This window comes from Abramis brama (genome assembly GCF_963993115.1).
Source record: "Abramis brama genome assembly, chromosome: 13".
In the NCBI taxonomy this organism is placed as follows: Eukaryota; Metazoa; Chordata; class Actinopteri; order Cypriniformes; family Leuciscidae; genus Abramis; species Abramis brama.
The window spans coordinates 23899254-23916051 of record NC_139975.1 but is presented as its reverse complement, the minus strand read 5'-3'; the positions used below and the strand labels follow the sequence as shown (position 1 = coordinate 23916051).

The following is a 16798-nucleotide window of genomic DNA, read 5'->3' as shown; positions in this document are numbered from 1 at the left end:
CATAAACATACACTTTAGATGATTAAAGAAGCTGAGACACGTGGCTGAGAGCGTCCCGTACGGGGAATGCATCTGCGAGACCGCGGTCAGAGAGACAGTCAGAGAGAGAGGAGAGCAGAGAGTGTCAAACTCAAGTGTTGAAGTCTACTTACTGCTGCTTATATGTACTTACAGAAGTGGGGCGCCTGTCTAGAGGCATTGAGGGGGCGTGACAGTGTAAAATGGGGTGTGTTCGGGACGGAGGAAGAGGACGAGTGGCATCTGTATGACTGAAGCACGGCCTGGTGCCTCAGGGAACCTTTTGGGAAGAGGTGCTGTCGTCCTGCCGATGCGGGCCATCCGAGTTGATTTAGTTAAAGAGAAAGAGAGACTTTATACGACAGTGCACCTCTGATGGGGGGCATCAAATGGAAATGGATGATGGGAAGTGTGGGGGGCCAAACACAGTGAGCGGAGGGGTCTCTGGTAGAGTATGAGGGTGGTCCCATGAGAGAGAGCCCCAGAGCCTCTACAGACATGCAGTGCAACTCCACACTTCTCCACTCTGCCCTACAGGGGACAGGGGAGCAGGCCCGGACCAAGACTGCCCAATAACGGTATGACACTGACAATAACACACTCCACAGCCAAATCGCTCCCCTGCTCACACAGCCACACTCTTACCTTTGAGCTGCTTGCGGATTTTGGTAAGATCAGTCATCCACTTCAGCACCTTTGGATCAGCTGCCTTATCAGCGTGAGAGGGCTGCAAATGACAAACAGCATTATCAATTTAATCGATAATCGTTCTTTTGCCATTTGTGTGGTACTTGTCAGAGCAAGCATTGTGGGAGCAAGTTAAGGGTTTTGCTATATGATCGCTAAGGTGTTATAAACAATTGTTGCTATATGGTTGCTAGGGCGTTCTGGGAGGTTATTTAGGGTGTTGCTTGTGTATGACTAGGTCTTTCTAACCTTGTAGTTTCTATCTTTTTCGAACTGTTCCTCAAAGTGCTTAATTTTCTTCTTGAGGTTCTGGAGTTTCTTGGTGAGCTGATGGGAGACAGTGTCTCCCTTCAGACTGTCTTTGGAAGAGAGGGAGGCACGGCGAGGCCTGTGAGACATGACATAAGCATGAGTTTGATTGTCAGTGTATCTGAGTATTCATAAGTGATTGTGGTTACTCTGCTCACCTCCCACAGGACAGAGTTTTGGTGGAGGAGGTGGCATCGTGGTCCTGCTGCAAGAACCGCTGACTGTGGCCAAAGTCCAGGAACCGCCGGGCCAGTAGTGGCTGAGCATCCTCTTCTAGAGGCAGGGGCATCATGCGGCCCGCCAGCGGGGACAGTTGGGCCTCCCCTGACTCGGCCTCCTCTTGCCATGGCATGAACACTGGCACAGGGTCTGCCAAAGACATAGACACATACGCTGTCATGCAACCAACATCATCACAATGTTTGTTTTTCCATTAAATACATTTCAAAACAGACTTAGAAGTTCACAAACAGCCCTAACCTGAGGTCTAAATGGGTGAGCTGCTCTGATACATAGTGAGCTAGCAGGACAACACCGTGTTATTTGTCAGGTGACACTTCTGGGTAATAGTGCAAAGTTTAATGTCATCCACTCTAGCAAACATTCTCACACACACACATTTTGGAGCCAAAATATTTAAAGAGCTTATAATTGCTGCTACATCAGCAATGACAGCTGTCATTGTTTATCGTGCTTAATGCAAGGAAACATGCTCAGAGCAGAAGTCACATTGCCCACATTGAATGTACTGGACCTGGGCTGATCAAATTTACACTGCATAGATGTCTGACATGGTGGTTGATTAGGAGAAAGCTGATGCATTTGCTGATGGCAGATGGTAAATAGTGGGAGTCAGCAGGTCCAACTCGGTGCGTGTGACGAGCCGAATGGTTAGTCAGAGTCAGCGGGGGTGCGTGTGTGTAAGGGGAGGGGGGGTCAAACTCAAACTGAAGGCGTTTTCACACCACTGAACTTTTAGCGCAGACCAGAGTCTTGGTCTTTGTGAACTTGGTAGGTGTGAAAGCTAGAGTCTGTTAGAAAATGGGGATCTGGGGTACAATGAATTCAAGTTATTGGACAGTTAAGGCCTGTTCACACCAAGAACGATACCTATAAAGATAATGATAACATCCAAACTACAATGTTCTGTTTATTCTAAGAGTTATGTCATCACCTGCTTTGAATGCTCAAGCTCTTTAAATAGGATATATTCTGATTGGCTGTCAATGTTCTTATCGTTCAGCAGGGAAAAAAAAATGTCTTTGCCATTATGGTTGTGGTGTGGACTTCCCTATTCTCAGAATTAGAACAATTATTAAAACTCTATAGTTATCATCCTTGGTGTGAAAGGGTCTAGTCAATACGGCCTAGTTTTTCTGAAGTAAATTACTTTTGTACAATAATACAATAAAAGGAGACAACAACAACAACAACTGCATCCACAAGTGTTCTGGGTGCACAAGATTTGGTAGTTAAATTGGGAAGCCAAAAACACTTCATTTTAGCGCCTGATAGGTATTAACAGTGGAACTCGGTGAATGATGTTGAAAGTGTACTGTGGTTTGAGGTCAATATAATGCAGTGTGAGAAGAGAGCTGTGGGGTAAAGGGCAGGGGGTGGAGTGAAACTCTGGTTCGAAACAAGTGTGAAAGGAGTGTGACTGAGAGGGGCAGCGGGCGATGGACGAGCAGTGGAGATGCTACTTACCGCTCCCTTCTCTCTGCAGGTGCATACATGTGAAGTCAATGGGTGGGAAATTGATGGGGCATGATGCTGACCAGGCATGGGCGGAAAGAGATAGCACAGAAGAGTGCGGTGAGCTATGAGCCTCACACACAGAGACATACATACACACACACACACTCACACGTAATGCTGTGAATCTATGGCTGAAATACAAATGAGTCATAACTAGCATTCATTCACTCCACATAAGCCATATTTATGACTCACGTACATCTACACATACATGAGAAAACAGAACAGTGCATGTTGGTGATTTATGAATAATAATGGTTTACATTCCCTATTTATAGCTCTATGATCTATTAAATTCTCTAAAATTTCAGAGTCAAGAGCACTGTCAACATTCAGCCACAGCATACATTCACTAGCACATCCTATCAGTCTTGTATATATGAGCTTAAATGTGAAGTTTGTACGCCACAATTTGTAAAAATGTAAAAATAATGACTGATTTCAAACAGGTTTCCTAAACCCTCCCCATTTTCCACTGGTCGGATAAACAGATGCATACAAGCACACCGTTTTCAGGATGTGTCCTGTTTATTAATTAATTAAATTTGAATAAGGACCGTTTTTTGCTCAAGGCTATTTTGCAGCATTTGTTCCCACAGGAAACATTAGCAGTTAATATACAGTGTGACTTGTAATCTTTTATCGAGACATAATAGAAAGTTACCTTCTTGTTCACTGTCCGAGAAAACGCTTCTGGTCAAAGACTGAGGGCCGCTGACTGGCTCTGTGGATTCAGTATTAGCATTCAGGTCACAGTCGTCAGGCTCCTGTGTGTCATTGGATAGGTTTAGTTAGTTGCTTCAGTCTCGCAGCGTAGAAAAACAGACAGAAGCCTAGTGGTATCCAGATATACTCACACAGGTGATAACATCAGCCTGGTCCATCTGCTCGTAGTCCGGGTAGTTCTCCAGTCTGTGTGAAGATGGAAACAAATGACTATGAACTCCTGAGAGAGGTGATGACCACTGTGTGATCTTTTCCCTTCACGCATGTCATTTATAGAGCTATACTATGCAAGGTCTTAAAATGTCTTGCTAGGAAAAAAAAAAAGAAGTCACATTTAGTCTATTAGTAAGGGCGCAAAACAAGCAAACTGTGCTAGCTTAAAGTGTATCCAAACTTTACTAGTCACACCCTCACATATTATACAGGCTAATTATGCAGACTAAGGAACCTAGGATACTAGCTTATCAGATGTAAGATGTAACAGGCTAACAAAAGTTTTACAAGAACACAATTTGAAATTTACAAGCTATTTATAGCTAGACATTTCTATTATTATTTTCCATTAAAAGAACAGAACAATTTTGAATGTTTTCTTGTAAAACGTTATTCTTGGAAGCTTGCTCCAATAAAACCATTTTAGCTTGCAGAAACTATTTTTTATTTCATTAGAAAAAAAATTTCTGCATGGCAGCTGAAGTCCAGAAATACACTCCACGTGAGCACACAAATGCAATGCCTGGCCAGCGCTTTCACATGTGCGCTCTCATTGTTCGTACTCAATGTACATTCTTGCGTGCCTGAGTTCAAGGAGGCAAAATGTCTGTGCCTTCATGCCCATGCCACTAAAAATATTATTCAGGCAGCTAGCTTTAAACATGTCAGATTGAGTAATGTGTGCTATTAAACTGTTATTTCACCATGACAGCAAATAACCTGAAAGAGAAAACTGACTACAAAAGATGAGTTCATGGTAATGCTCGCTATAACAGCCCTACAATGTATTCTTTTGGCACATTTTTAAAGGCAACAACGCGATATTGAACATAGCTAGAGCATTTGCGTTCATGTAGCCTACTTGTAAAGTATGCTTCAGGTCTCAAGGTGTGGCCACATTAGTAAAATTGCAGCAAAATCTGCAAGGGGAAATCTTTTGCCCTCACGCAAAACTCCTGAATTCGCGTGAATTCCTATTGAAACGACTGGATTTTGCCCTTAAAAATGAGCTGAACAACAGTGATTGTGACTGCAACTTAACACCTCCAATCTAACCTTTCTATGGTGAGATTCTCAGCATCTATGAGAGTCTCTGTGTCAAGGTCCATCCCAGAACTTTCTTCCGTGGCAGGGCTGCTGAGCTGAGAACCTTGAGATTCCTGCGGGGGAAAAGGAGGGTAATTACCACTGACTGTACCAACAAGTTTAGAAGTGAAAAAGATAATATGTTTTGGCATTATGCTGGAGATATCACACAATGCCAAATGTTCTCGAAGCCATCTGAACACTCAATTATATCTAGGCCTTGTGCGTGTTTACTGATGATTGCATCTCAAGGTCGGCAGCTGATAAGACTGAGGAATGGTGTGGCTCTCTGTGGGAGGGTGTGTTTGGGTTGACCAGGTGGCGCTGTCATTCCTCAGGGTTGGCTATTAAAAGAAGGTAACCCAGTTCATATGTTCCTAACCTGTGGCCAGGCCACAAGAACTTTAGGCACGAGTGGAGGGAAGAGAAGCCTCCCCAAGAGACTGTTAATCGGTCTCGTCAGTGATCCCAGACACATTCGTCATTTTATTACACCTCTTGGTTGAGCAACTAAAGAGTGTCAAGAGACACAAACCTTTAGCGTCAGCGTCAGTCTTCTGAGCCATCCTCATCTTGTTACTTAATTACCTACTTGAGGAAAGGGCTTTATCTGAAATGTTTCATTCGCTCTGGCAAAGTATTAAATGGGGGAAGATTGCTTGTGTCTGCTGAGAACAGCTGATGGTCTGCTTATCTGACAGGAAGGCCCTTGTTTCTCACTCTCCTAAAGAGAAGCAGCTCTGCCGTGTATTACGAACCTTGCTGATAGCAGAAAGACTAATCTTATTCAAGGCCAGATGTAGACTAAAGAAATGGTCTAAGACAGTGGTTCTCAACCTTTTTGAATCCAAGGACCCCATTATCCACAACAATATTCAAAGACCTCCAAACCCCAGTTTTGTTTTGAAAACCAATTTTAATCTATGGGCTTAGCTTCTGTACATTTAAGGTTCATGAACAATTGCCAGGGGGTCCGTGAAATAATCTGCCATAGGCTACCGTGTTTTCCGGACTATAAATCATGTTTTTTTATAATCTAAAACTTGCTGTGACTTATATTCCAAAGTGGCTTATATAATGCATTTCAATTTGATCACGTGCTCCAGAAAGACGTTCACAGAGATCGAGACTGCAGAAAGCGCATCCTGTTTGTTTTCATTATTTATTGATTTTACATTACTTCTCCAGTTGTTTGTGATTTAATGGATAAGGACTAAGCATAATGATTGGTAAAAAAAAAAAAAAAAAAAAAAAAAAATCCAATAATATATTTCAGTGTAACATAACTAGTAAAAATGTATATTAGTTATAAAAAAGATTTTATTACCTAACCTGACATCTACAAAACACACTTTTAAAATAGTCTATCTCATATATTCAGGTTTTCCAAGACTGTGGAATTCTGATTTTTCAAAGCAAACTAAAAGCTTTTGAGGGGGTAATTTTTTTAGATTTTCTGTTGTTTTAGCTTATTTCAATGCTTGTTTTGTCTTATTTTAAGACATTTTAAGACATTTTAAGTCATCTAAAGCACCCTTTTGTAAGTTTGCCAAAATATAAAATTGAATAAAAATCAAATAAAAATCTAAGTTTAACCCTCTAATTGCTTACCTCACTATTCTCTGATGGCAGGCTCTCCTCTGTAACCTCTGGGAGAGTCTCAGTCTCTGCCTCAGAATCAGATGGCACATCTTCATGGTTCTCAGGCCCTGGTGTCTTCTGAGTAGGGCTGTTTCTGTGGAGGAAAAATATAAAGATTCACATCAACACATCAAAAAAACTTTCAAACCAAACATCCATATTCAAACTTCTCTCCAAATACCTGCTAAGTTCAGCTACAAACAAATAAATGCCAGGGTCAGTGTCCATATGTACTGTGTTTATTGTCAAACTCACCCTTGAATGGGTTGGGAGTCCAACACCTGACTCTCATAGCTGCCGAGCTCCTTGTCAATAGAAGTCTGTAGGTCCAACAAGTGCTGTTCCACTGCAGCACGGATCGTCCTCTGGATTATACTGCAAATAAACACATTCAAGGCGTCTGACAAAATGTAATTCAAAATGGCTTCCCATTAAGGCCGAAACACGCAGTACCCCTATTAATCATTGTTTGACCTATTAAACAAGGTCATCCAAGAAGTTTTCGCTGCAAGCTCATCTTTCTAACAAATAGCCCTCTATCCTGAGCACCACAGATTCTTGTGTCTGAAAATAGACATGTTTTGAGCTTACTAAGACTTTCAGTATTATAACTGCCAAGTCTCTAATGTCGACACAGCTCCCGTGTCCTGTACTGGGAAACTGGCTATGTTGAATTCACATGTTTTGTGTGGAACGATAGACCCCCAAACATGCCTTCCTAACTAACCTCCACGTGCCCATCTGGGCCAAAAGGCACCCTGGGTCACGCCGCCTCTGCGTGCTCCATATTTCAAACAGCAAATCATTAGAATATGGCATTGTTGAAGTGATGTGGAGGTCTCCTTTTAGCTAATGATGCAGAATTTCAGGACCAGATACACTAGCTTTGTCTGAAGCTGTTCAGTTACAGATACTTTAATGCATTTTCTGCTCCGAGAGCATTTAGAAATGTGATAATATTCTTCCTGTTGCCACAATTTGCTGCTGGTAGTCAAGGCTTCAGTTGAAAAGCCATTCACCAGTAGGAAACTAGAAGCAATTGAATGTAATTTCTTAATTGTTCTTAATGTGATTGTGGGTTTCATTTCATTTTGAATACAATTAGTGGAATCTCAGCAATGGAGAGCAAACTGGCAGAGTATAATTGCAGAATTCAACTTTCAATTCTATTTTTCTGAATTGCAAAGTCGCAAAGCAAATCGGTCTCTTTGTCGGCAAGACAGCATCCCTTAGTTATCTGCTTTTAAGAACATAATCACATTCGTTCAGCTTTATTTTGCCTTCTGTCCATCTAAAAGGTCTGTTTAGTGCATACTGTTGCCCTTTGAATGAACAAATCTGATTTAGACCAGAGGATAATTGCATACAGACCTAATTAATGTCAGCTAAATTAACTTCAAATAGACAATGAAAATGGACCTATTGGTCAAAGAAAGGCTTTGTATGCTGTTTATGTCAAGGTTTCATAATAGCAAACAAACAAGACTCAAAGGAAATCATCTGATTCAAGATAAGAATAAGAATAATAATTGTATATATATATATATATATAACTATATATATATAGTTGCCATGGCGACTGTTTAAAAAAGCAGTAGACACTTACTCGGCAGATCCTGGAAGAATGCTGATGGAAGAAATGTGTGAACTGGAAAGAGAAGAAAAGGAAGCAAACATTAGGAGGATATTAACTGTAACTGTATGATCTTACCTACTCAGCCTCTTTATACAATAACGCCTGTGTGTGCCATCAGGGAAAACATGCATAATTTAGCACACATTTCCTAAGTCACGTACAGACTTAGGCATCTGAGAGAAATTGAGGGCAGGGTGACTTGCAGACCCATAAACAAACTCAGACATGTAAGGAACGCTTGCTTACATAACACTAGTTGACCACTGCTTGTTAACACCCGTGTCTGGTTCTGGGGTAGGAACAAATAGGGCCCTGATGGATACAACAGGTGCTCCGCCATAAGTTCTCACAGGCCAGGCCACATCAGCACACAAACAGAAACAGGACAAGCGTGAAGTTCAAGATCAGCTTTTGAAGTCCTCTGTGTCATTTGGCGACAGCTGTGCGATCTATGGTGCAATGTCTTGACCCCTTAAGCTCTTTAGGCTGCAAGGAAGTGTTCAACCAGTCATCCCATGGAAAAGGAAAAGCACCTTTTTCTAGAAACTACAGTCTATGTAACCCATGTTTCCTCTAAAAAACATAATAAAAGTTTAGACAAACATGTTTAAATAGTGATCACTCACAATTTTTTTTATATATATAGTAAAGTAAGACTACTTGACTAACTGCAAGTGGGTCATACTAGATCTTAAGACACAGTCTTACCATAATGGCTAAGTTTATGTAACTGGCCACTTGTGTGAAAATTAGTGCTCAATTAACCTTTTATGATTCTTTGAACAACTGTATAAGGCCACCTTATCCACAGCAGAAACAACTAAAAAGTAAAAAATAAATAAATAAATTACGGCAACACAGCAACAAAACTACTAGGCTAAAATAATTCATCTCAGATATCTTAATTTAGATACATGAAAATGACTTTGCCTATCTAAAAATAGTATGGCTATTGAAAGATGTATTTTCACAGAGGAAGGAAACTGCTGCTGGGGCAACTAGACTAAAGGAAGCACTTTTTGAAAAATGTTCTTGAGTGTTTTTTTCTTTGTCAGCACTGAAAAGTGCATTGCTCAATATTGCAAGAGAGAACAAAACGAGCCTTGTTTAAGAGAGATTCGGTATCTTGCCCACACAAAGCTCTAGAAGCAGTAAATGAGATCAGTTACAGTAATGCATCCACACTGACTATACATTACTCAGTATGAAGCACTCTAATAAAGAACCTTCTGTGACGTCTTTCCATTCATTTCCTCTGCTGCAACACCTCACCTGAACCTAATGTCGATGATTTAGCCTGAGAAACAGATCAAAACTAAAGATTGATGATGTAGACCGTCTGGCTGATACTGAGAGATGTTTATTTTATGGTCGATAACCTGATTGATATTAATAATCATTGATGGTTTAAATGCTTTTTTTAATGTTTAAACAAATGCATCAAAATCAGGCATCAAAACATTAAAAGTTCAGAAGAGATATGGCTTCAATCCACATTGTCACCAATATATAAGTGTATCACAAATCAAAAATCCTGGTCTTATCGTGAAAAAGTTTTCATAATCTTTGACCAATGTCACTCTTTACATATTTACATGCATTTCATTTCCGGATAGTGTCTGGATTTTTCAATGGGTTTCCAGTGTGAATGGACAGAGATCCTATTGCACTTAGTCACACAAAAAGGAATTCGACACATTTCATGTTGTCTTTAAAAAAAAAACACCAGGGCTGAAGTGTGAATAATAAAGGAGCCAACAACAAAGTGTGGTGGACAGAGCTAAAAGAAATATGCTGTGTCACTATGAGATCAGCTGAGGCTTTAAGAGGATTACATACAGTCGGCTTCCTCTGACTCGGCACTTTATCTTATCAGCAGCGGCAAACACACACACACACACACACACGGCAGTCTTTCCCTCCCACACACACACTTGAATGGTATTGTGTGTGAATTAAATGCTGCATCATGCAGTGATTCATCATTTTAAAATTCTGCCCGAGTACATCTCTCGTTTTCACCATTTTAACTCATCAGCAGTGTTACACAAGTTATTAGTGCTTTCCATCATGCGATCTGAGAGGCAGTGAGCAGTCTTATCTGACTGTCACACACAGCCTTGGTCGAAAACCAATAAACAACACTCCATCAGGGAACAAATCAATCCACTTCAAGAGTTTCACCCTGAATGACAGCTTTTTCTACCACATTCACAGCTCTTTTTCCACTGAATCGCTAGATTCATTACCTGTGGAGAAGGACTTGACAAGCCATGTTCTTCAGTTTGGTTCTCGTTGATGAGCCGTTTTGGTTGTTAACGTTGGGCGTATGGTTATCCTGATTGGGCACTTTGTGGTGCTAAAGTCTGGATGAGCAGGTCAAAGAGCAAACACAGGCTGCCGGAGCTCATTCTGCGGAGTCCTGTATGTGCTGTCTGCCTCTGTGTAGGATTCGGCACTCTGTTAAAAAAGTGCTGCAGTGGAAGAGCTGGACCCTTGCTTAAATACACGGCCGTCTGACGCAGTCTTGTCGCTAGTGCTCTGAGCCAATCGCCTCTCCATACACACACAGAGAGAGAGAGAGCACTCCTTCCCCCCAACCCAAAGTCAAGCCTGCACACTCAAACACCTGTTAGTCTTTTATATAACCCTGTCACAGTCCAAACATCAGACCGTCTTCTGATGCACTGCCGTTTACAGTAAGGGGACTCATTGTCGGACAAAAATACACGTAAACACATGAATACAGACATGGATGCCATCCTAAATAGATAGTTCAGCCAAAATTTTTAATTCTGTTATCATAATGTCATTCAAAACCTATTGATTCTTCTGTGCTGCTCACTATCAATTTATGTTTTAGTCTGTTTGTTACACAAAACCATCATATGGCTTCAGAAGACTTTAAATATGGCATGAAAGTCATTTAGAACACTTTTTATGATACTTTCTGGAATTGAAATCGTTGGTTATGGCATGGAAAAAAGCATGAAACAGTGTCTCAATGAAAAATGATGCACTGAAATTTCGTCGTCTGAAAATATTTGGCAGAGAAATAATTTTCAGTTTTAGTCGAAACTATAATGATTTACCTTAATGGTGACATAACAGTTCTCCGATGGCACATTTTAGCGGTCACCATCTATTTTGAGCACACGACATGGATAAGCTGAAACTGTCAACTGTCGATCTTCATTTTGATTATCTGAGATCTTTTAGTCTACGCTGTATTAAGTTGATGCGTGAACAAAATTTCACTAAATATTATTAGTAGCACGCCTCCAATAATCGCAATAAGCTTTGTTTATTTTTATATGAGAATAAAGTTTGCAAACAATAAATGTTGTTTTGACACTCTTTAATGTGGTGTGACAGATCTCTGTAACCATATCTATGTCTGTGGCCTTAATCATATCATTAAAAGCTGATACAAAAACGTCCTTATGTACAACTTAAACTCTGTAAAATTTCGGTAAAAAATAATTATCCTCATCACTACCACCAAAGAGTGATTGACAGAATTGTCATATTTGGGTGAGCTATCCCTTTAAGCAGTACACTCTGTCAACTACCAATCCCAGACCGGTCAGAGGCTGGTCTCTGCCAGTTGAAGTACATATCACATTTCCTGAAGTTTTAAGGATGAGCAAGTGTATCAATTAGCAGGAAACAAAATAAGAAGCAACTTCAAGAACCAATGCAATGACTCAGTTGTCTTCCCCAATGTAATTTTGATGAGATGAGAATGAGAAATCCCTTTAAACATGAGAGGCACAGAGAATGGCAGAGTAATACAGACATCCTCATGGCAAGTACTTTAATAGATTGGTCACAGGGAGTATCAAATTTCCCAGCGTGTTATGGGTGCTGCTTGACATACCCAGGTGGTAGGATGTCAAAAGAAGGGTGAAACCCAATAAATGTAGCTGGATGCCTGGGTAACGCTTAAAAAGAGGAGTGGAAATGAGTTATTGCACTTTCCATGTATTGGCTGTCCATGCAGGCCAGGAGTTCACGTTGAGTCAATACTGCACTTGTTTTGATGGTTCAGTATAAGAGTGCATGGGAAAATGAGGAGACTTGATACAGAGGGGAGACTCTTAAATGCGTAGATACAGATCAGACCAGGAGGTCCTAGCGTCTCCAAAGCCAGAATATACCACAGCTTTGTGTGGCAGAGTGCCATAAAAGATCTAAGCTTAAAGATATTTTTGGGCGTTTTTTTATTATAAAAGAGTAAGCCAACAGGAAGCGAAGTGAAAGAGAGAGAGAGAGGAGGGGTCCACGAGTCGGGACTTGAACTCGGGTTGCCCGAAGCGCAACGGCGCTATATGTCGGTGCACTACCCACGAGGCTATCACCGCCGACTAAAGATCTAATGCTGGGTACACACCAAAAGATTTTTTACATCTTATAAGATTTTCAAAATGTGATAGACCACAAACATGAGGACAAAAAAATCCTAGATTTAACCGTTTTGCTCCTATAGTGTGGGGTGTGCCATGACAGCACATCACACACGAACAGATTTTCAACCAGAGTCTCGACTGTGAACACAGGAAATCTCGCAAAATCTTGCGAGACTTCAGAATAAGCATGCCAGACGATATGCAGGAAGAAATTGCGATGATAGTGTTTGGAATGATTTTGTTGTTGGAACAACAATACTTGTTGGAATGACCAACAAGCTGATCCTCCATTTCTGCTGTCCACATCAATTTCACTTTGTGCTGCGCTATGACTGCGTTTGTTATGCTTCCGTCTTCCATCATCTCGCTTTCTGATTGGATAGTTTCGTTTCACGTGATAATCTCCAGAGCGTGCGCGCGTTTGTCCTTGGTGTTCCCCCCACACATCAGGATTTCTGATTCGTGATCGGGGCGGCTCTGATGTTCTTCCGAACAGGTTCGGACACTCTTAACACACCTCACACCAAGGAAAAATCTGATAAGATAATCTGTAGAACCATCAAGATAATCAGGACATAACTAGGATTGTCGGAAGGGGGGAAATCAGCCCAAAATCAGCCCGATTATCTTTTGGTGTGTACCCAGCATAAGCTTGAAACCTAAAGATTGTATGCTTGAATCCCATGAAGACCAACAGGCACTAACCACTAGACTAGAGCATGTCTCCTGAAATTTCATATTTATTAAAAGTCCCCAATAAAACTATTATTTCTTTTAGAAAGACAAAGTTTGGACTGGACTGATCGTTACTAAATGCCAACCTCCCAATCATTTTTTAGGAGTAATTAGCATATAGATAGTCTCAATGCTAAACGACCATTAGCCAGATTTATTTTTTCAGTCTGGAGGAGTTAATGCTAATTGCCATCAGTCAGAGCCAGTCTAAGACTTTGGAAAGCTGGAGCAGAAAATTGCATATTGTGTGATAGGCACAGACACACTTTCTTTTAGCTGCAGACCATGAAGCCACCCAGTCAGAGGACTTCAAATATGTTTGATATTTTGAGCCGATTTTAGAACACTTTTCTTTCATTTGTCATGTGTCTCCAAGCAACAAGAAGCATGTTAAAAAAGTAAGCAACTGTTTAATGCCCAGTGTTCAGATTTTAAAAGTTGTATCACATAGGAGTGTAACAGTACACAAAAATTAAGGTATGTTTTTGGCAAACCGGTCAATACTGGTCCAAGAGCCTCAACACACTCATAATGCAGTTTATGATACAAAGATACAACAAAGTAATGCACAGAAGAAAACAGGTTTCAAATGCATTAAACAGCACACACATGGGTATCGAGAACCGGTTCTAAAATGGAATTGTCCAAATGTCCCAAGAACCAGTGATTCGATAAGAAACATGTATTTTGATTCTGCTTATCAGTTCCTGTGTGCACATTTTCATTTTAAACCATTAAAGCACAAAAGACTCACGCACTTTTTTCTGTGCTGCGCACACATCTAAAATGACGTGCACACAGAATGGCTTCTCATTCCAATTCTGGAATCGAATACTTAAGGTTAGGAATCGGAAACTTGTTATAAAATTTATTTCAATTCCTCTAATCGATTCCTTTCTGCATTTTAATGTGATTTTAAACCATTCAAGGCGCAAGAAGACATGCTGTTTTCTGTGCTGCGCACGTGTTACAGTATGGTCCGTGCAGCTCTTTAATTGACAGCAGCCAATTATTCCTGCTGATGTCTCTATAACATTAATCAAACAACAAAAGACAGAGAAAATTCAGTTGCTGTTCTAGAATGAATAATTTTTGTAACTATATTTGTAATGTATATTTTATTCATAAAGTGGAGTGTTATTTTACATCTGATTACAGTTTCTGTACCCGAATACCTGAAAATCTTAAAACACTGTTTATTTAAATCATATCTTTGTTCAGTTGTATTTATTTGAGTGATTGCAAAAAAAATGTATTTGTTCTTTTTAAATTACTGAGGGTTTACTTGTCTTTTGTCTTTAATAATGCTTAAAATGTATATTAGTTAGGCTAGTTGTTTTTTCCATGATATTTTTAAACCATAGGCAAAAGTTCCTTGTGTAAGTGTTCTTTACTCTGTTCATTTTTGTTCAAGGTATTCAGCCACAATGAAATGTATTGCAATAAGACTTAGAAAAAATGTGAATCATATCCAATTTTTTTTGTGTTTTTTTTTTTTACCTTATTGGAATCTAAATAAGGAAACGATAAGAATCAGTATCACTAAAACTCAAACTATACCCAACCCTACAGATGGGTAAGCCGCTATAAACTGTGGGGTTGCGAGTTAGTTAAGCACTTAATATAAAGCATGTCTCATGTTTAGGAGATCATGGATCACACACTTTTCCTGCAGCAGCCTACTCTGTGTCCTTCATAATTTTGCATTAGCAACATCAAAGTATACCGATGTAAAGGTATCGCCACGTGCAGCTCTTTATTAATTTGGTACATCATGTGTGCCGAACACAAAGGACCCATATCCTACAATTTCGGTATGAATACAGTTACATCCCTAGTGTTCCAGCCTTAGTAAACATGTTCTAAAATCTACATGTAAAATCTACAAAACTTAATTTTCACCTGAAATTGCCAACTCTCTTCAAAAATGTTGTCGCTGTAAATCAATATCAGAGTGAACATCCCTTATTTCAAACTACAGACAAAACAAAAGTACAGTCATCTGTAAATTATCTATGAAGGACTCTCTTGATCTATAATATAAAGCTGTGCAACCACTGTAACTGCAGTCATTAGGAAGTGCACTCATAAGGGGCCTGAAATTAGTCATTGACACTTCCACACCTACAGCAGACCAACGTTGTCAAAAACGGTTTCACACATTCCAAAGCTTGAACAACATGTCTCAAGAACACCAATCTACTGCCGCTTATTTTAGAGCTGTGTTAAAAGTATTTTCCATTGCTGGTGAAGGATACATTGCAGCGCTTATATTTAGCTGAATGTGCGACACCCTTTCAGATTCCACTGGGGCACAATGGGGGCAAGTATAATCACGGCAGGACCCCAACGAAAACAAGTCCTGCTGCTCTTTCTCAAGAAACCACCAAATACAGACGCTTTGATCGGTTTCGTCATTTTATCATCTTTAAACGCACATGACTGCCGGTTAACCTATTCTGTCTCCAAGTATATGAGACCATATCTCCACTGGTGATTTGATAAACATGTCAAATTATACAGCAATAAAGCAATTTTACAAAACATGATAACTACTTAATTGGAAATTCCAAAATACAGCTTGGAAAGTATTTATAGCATAGTTCAAAGTAAATTGCATTCTCTGAAGTTAATCATTGATTATTTGCTATCCTGACACAGCAAAAATGCCATTTGAGTTCCTTATAACATATCATAAAAGCCATAAAATGTTATTTGCAACTGTTGTGAATGACAGGCCATTAGAGATAGCATCACAGCATCAAAAAAATAACAATGCTCCTGTATGCCTCTGTCATGACACGGCTCACGTCCTTCAGGGGATTCGCGATTTGAAAGCTTTCTTGGCCTTATAAGTGACATGACATACTTTTTTTAAGGTCCAATTATATTGGCACTGAAGGTTTTTGCAAAAAAAAAAAAAAACAGCCACAATTTAGTAATACATGTAAATTTTTTTGCTGTCTTATGACCATTTGAATGAAATGTGTGGTTTTGCTGCTGCCTTTTAAACCACCACTGCAAAGAAAATAAATCACAAAACAATCAAGTAACTCAATTAAATAATCGTGAAAGGCCTAATCGTGCCCTTTATGCATGGTGAATTGGAAGGAAAATCGATGTGCAAATGGTTTCATAATATACTTATATACATAAGAAATGCTGGTAAAAATGTCCAAAATAGAACATGTTTTTTTTTTTTTTTTTGCTGAAAAGACGAATCTCTTATCCTGACACTGATGAACAGCTTGTTATATCCAGAGCGTTTGGATGTGCTCATATTAATTAGCAGCTTTGCTCTGCCCATTTCCCTGCTGATCATAGTGTTTGCTTGCATCTGACTTGAAATTACTGCAGCAGCTGCCATCCAAAGCTGCTCATGCAGAGACTAAACACTTCAAAGTGGGTAGGATTAGCAAAGTTTACCCAAGATATTATTCTAGTAGACAGACAGGACGTCTGGAGCTTTGCCTCACACAGAAGATGGTCTGAACTTGTTTTGGTGGGGTTCTTGTTTTATGCAACATAAATGCACACGACAGCTTGTTTCATAACCTAGTGAGATGCCCATCAAGACGTT

The 16798-nt window shown here is 39.9% G+C and overlaps 1 protein-coding gene across 8 annotated transcripts in view; it reads right to left on the bottom strand.

Annotated features, from left to right (window-relative positions):
- Positions 1 to 16798, bottom strand: part of fam13b (family with sequence similarity 13 member B) — a 46362-nt gene that overhangs the window by 9066 nt on the left and 20498 nt on the right. For 2 of the 8 annotated variants that reach the window (XM_084133352.1, XM_084133351.1), the window contains 11 exons: positions 8045 to 8086; positions 6694 to 6813; positions 6409 to 6532; positions 4768 to 4871; positions 3630 to 3684; positions 3437 to 3539; positions 2722 to 2787; positions 1173 to 1383; positions 955 to 1093; positions 664 to 745; positions 173 to 322 (listed from right to left, as the gene is read on the bottom strand). In XM_084133352.1, the coding sequence (XP_083989478.1) occupies positions 173 to 322; positions 664 to 745; positions 955 to 1093; positions 1173 to 1383; positions 2722 to 2787; positions 3437 to 3539; positions 3630 to 3684; positions 4768 to 4871; positions 6409 to 6532; positions 6694 to 6813; positions 8045 to 8086 (1196 nt within the window). The remainder of the gene's footprint in view (positions 1 to 172; positions 323 to 663; positions 746 to 954; positions 1094 to 1172; positions 1384 to 2721; positions 2788 to 3436; positions 3540 to 3629; positions 3685 to 4767; positions 4872 to 6408; positions 6533 to 6693; positions 6814 to 8044; positions 8087 to 16798) is intronic. The other 6 variants (XM_084133353.1, XM_084133354.1, XM_084133355.1 and 3 more) reach the window with 3 other exon arrangements.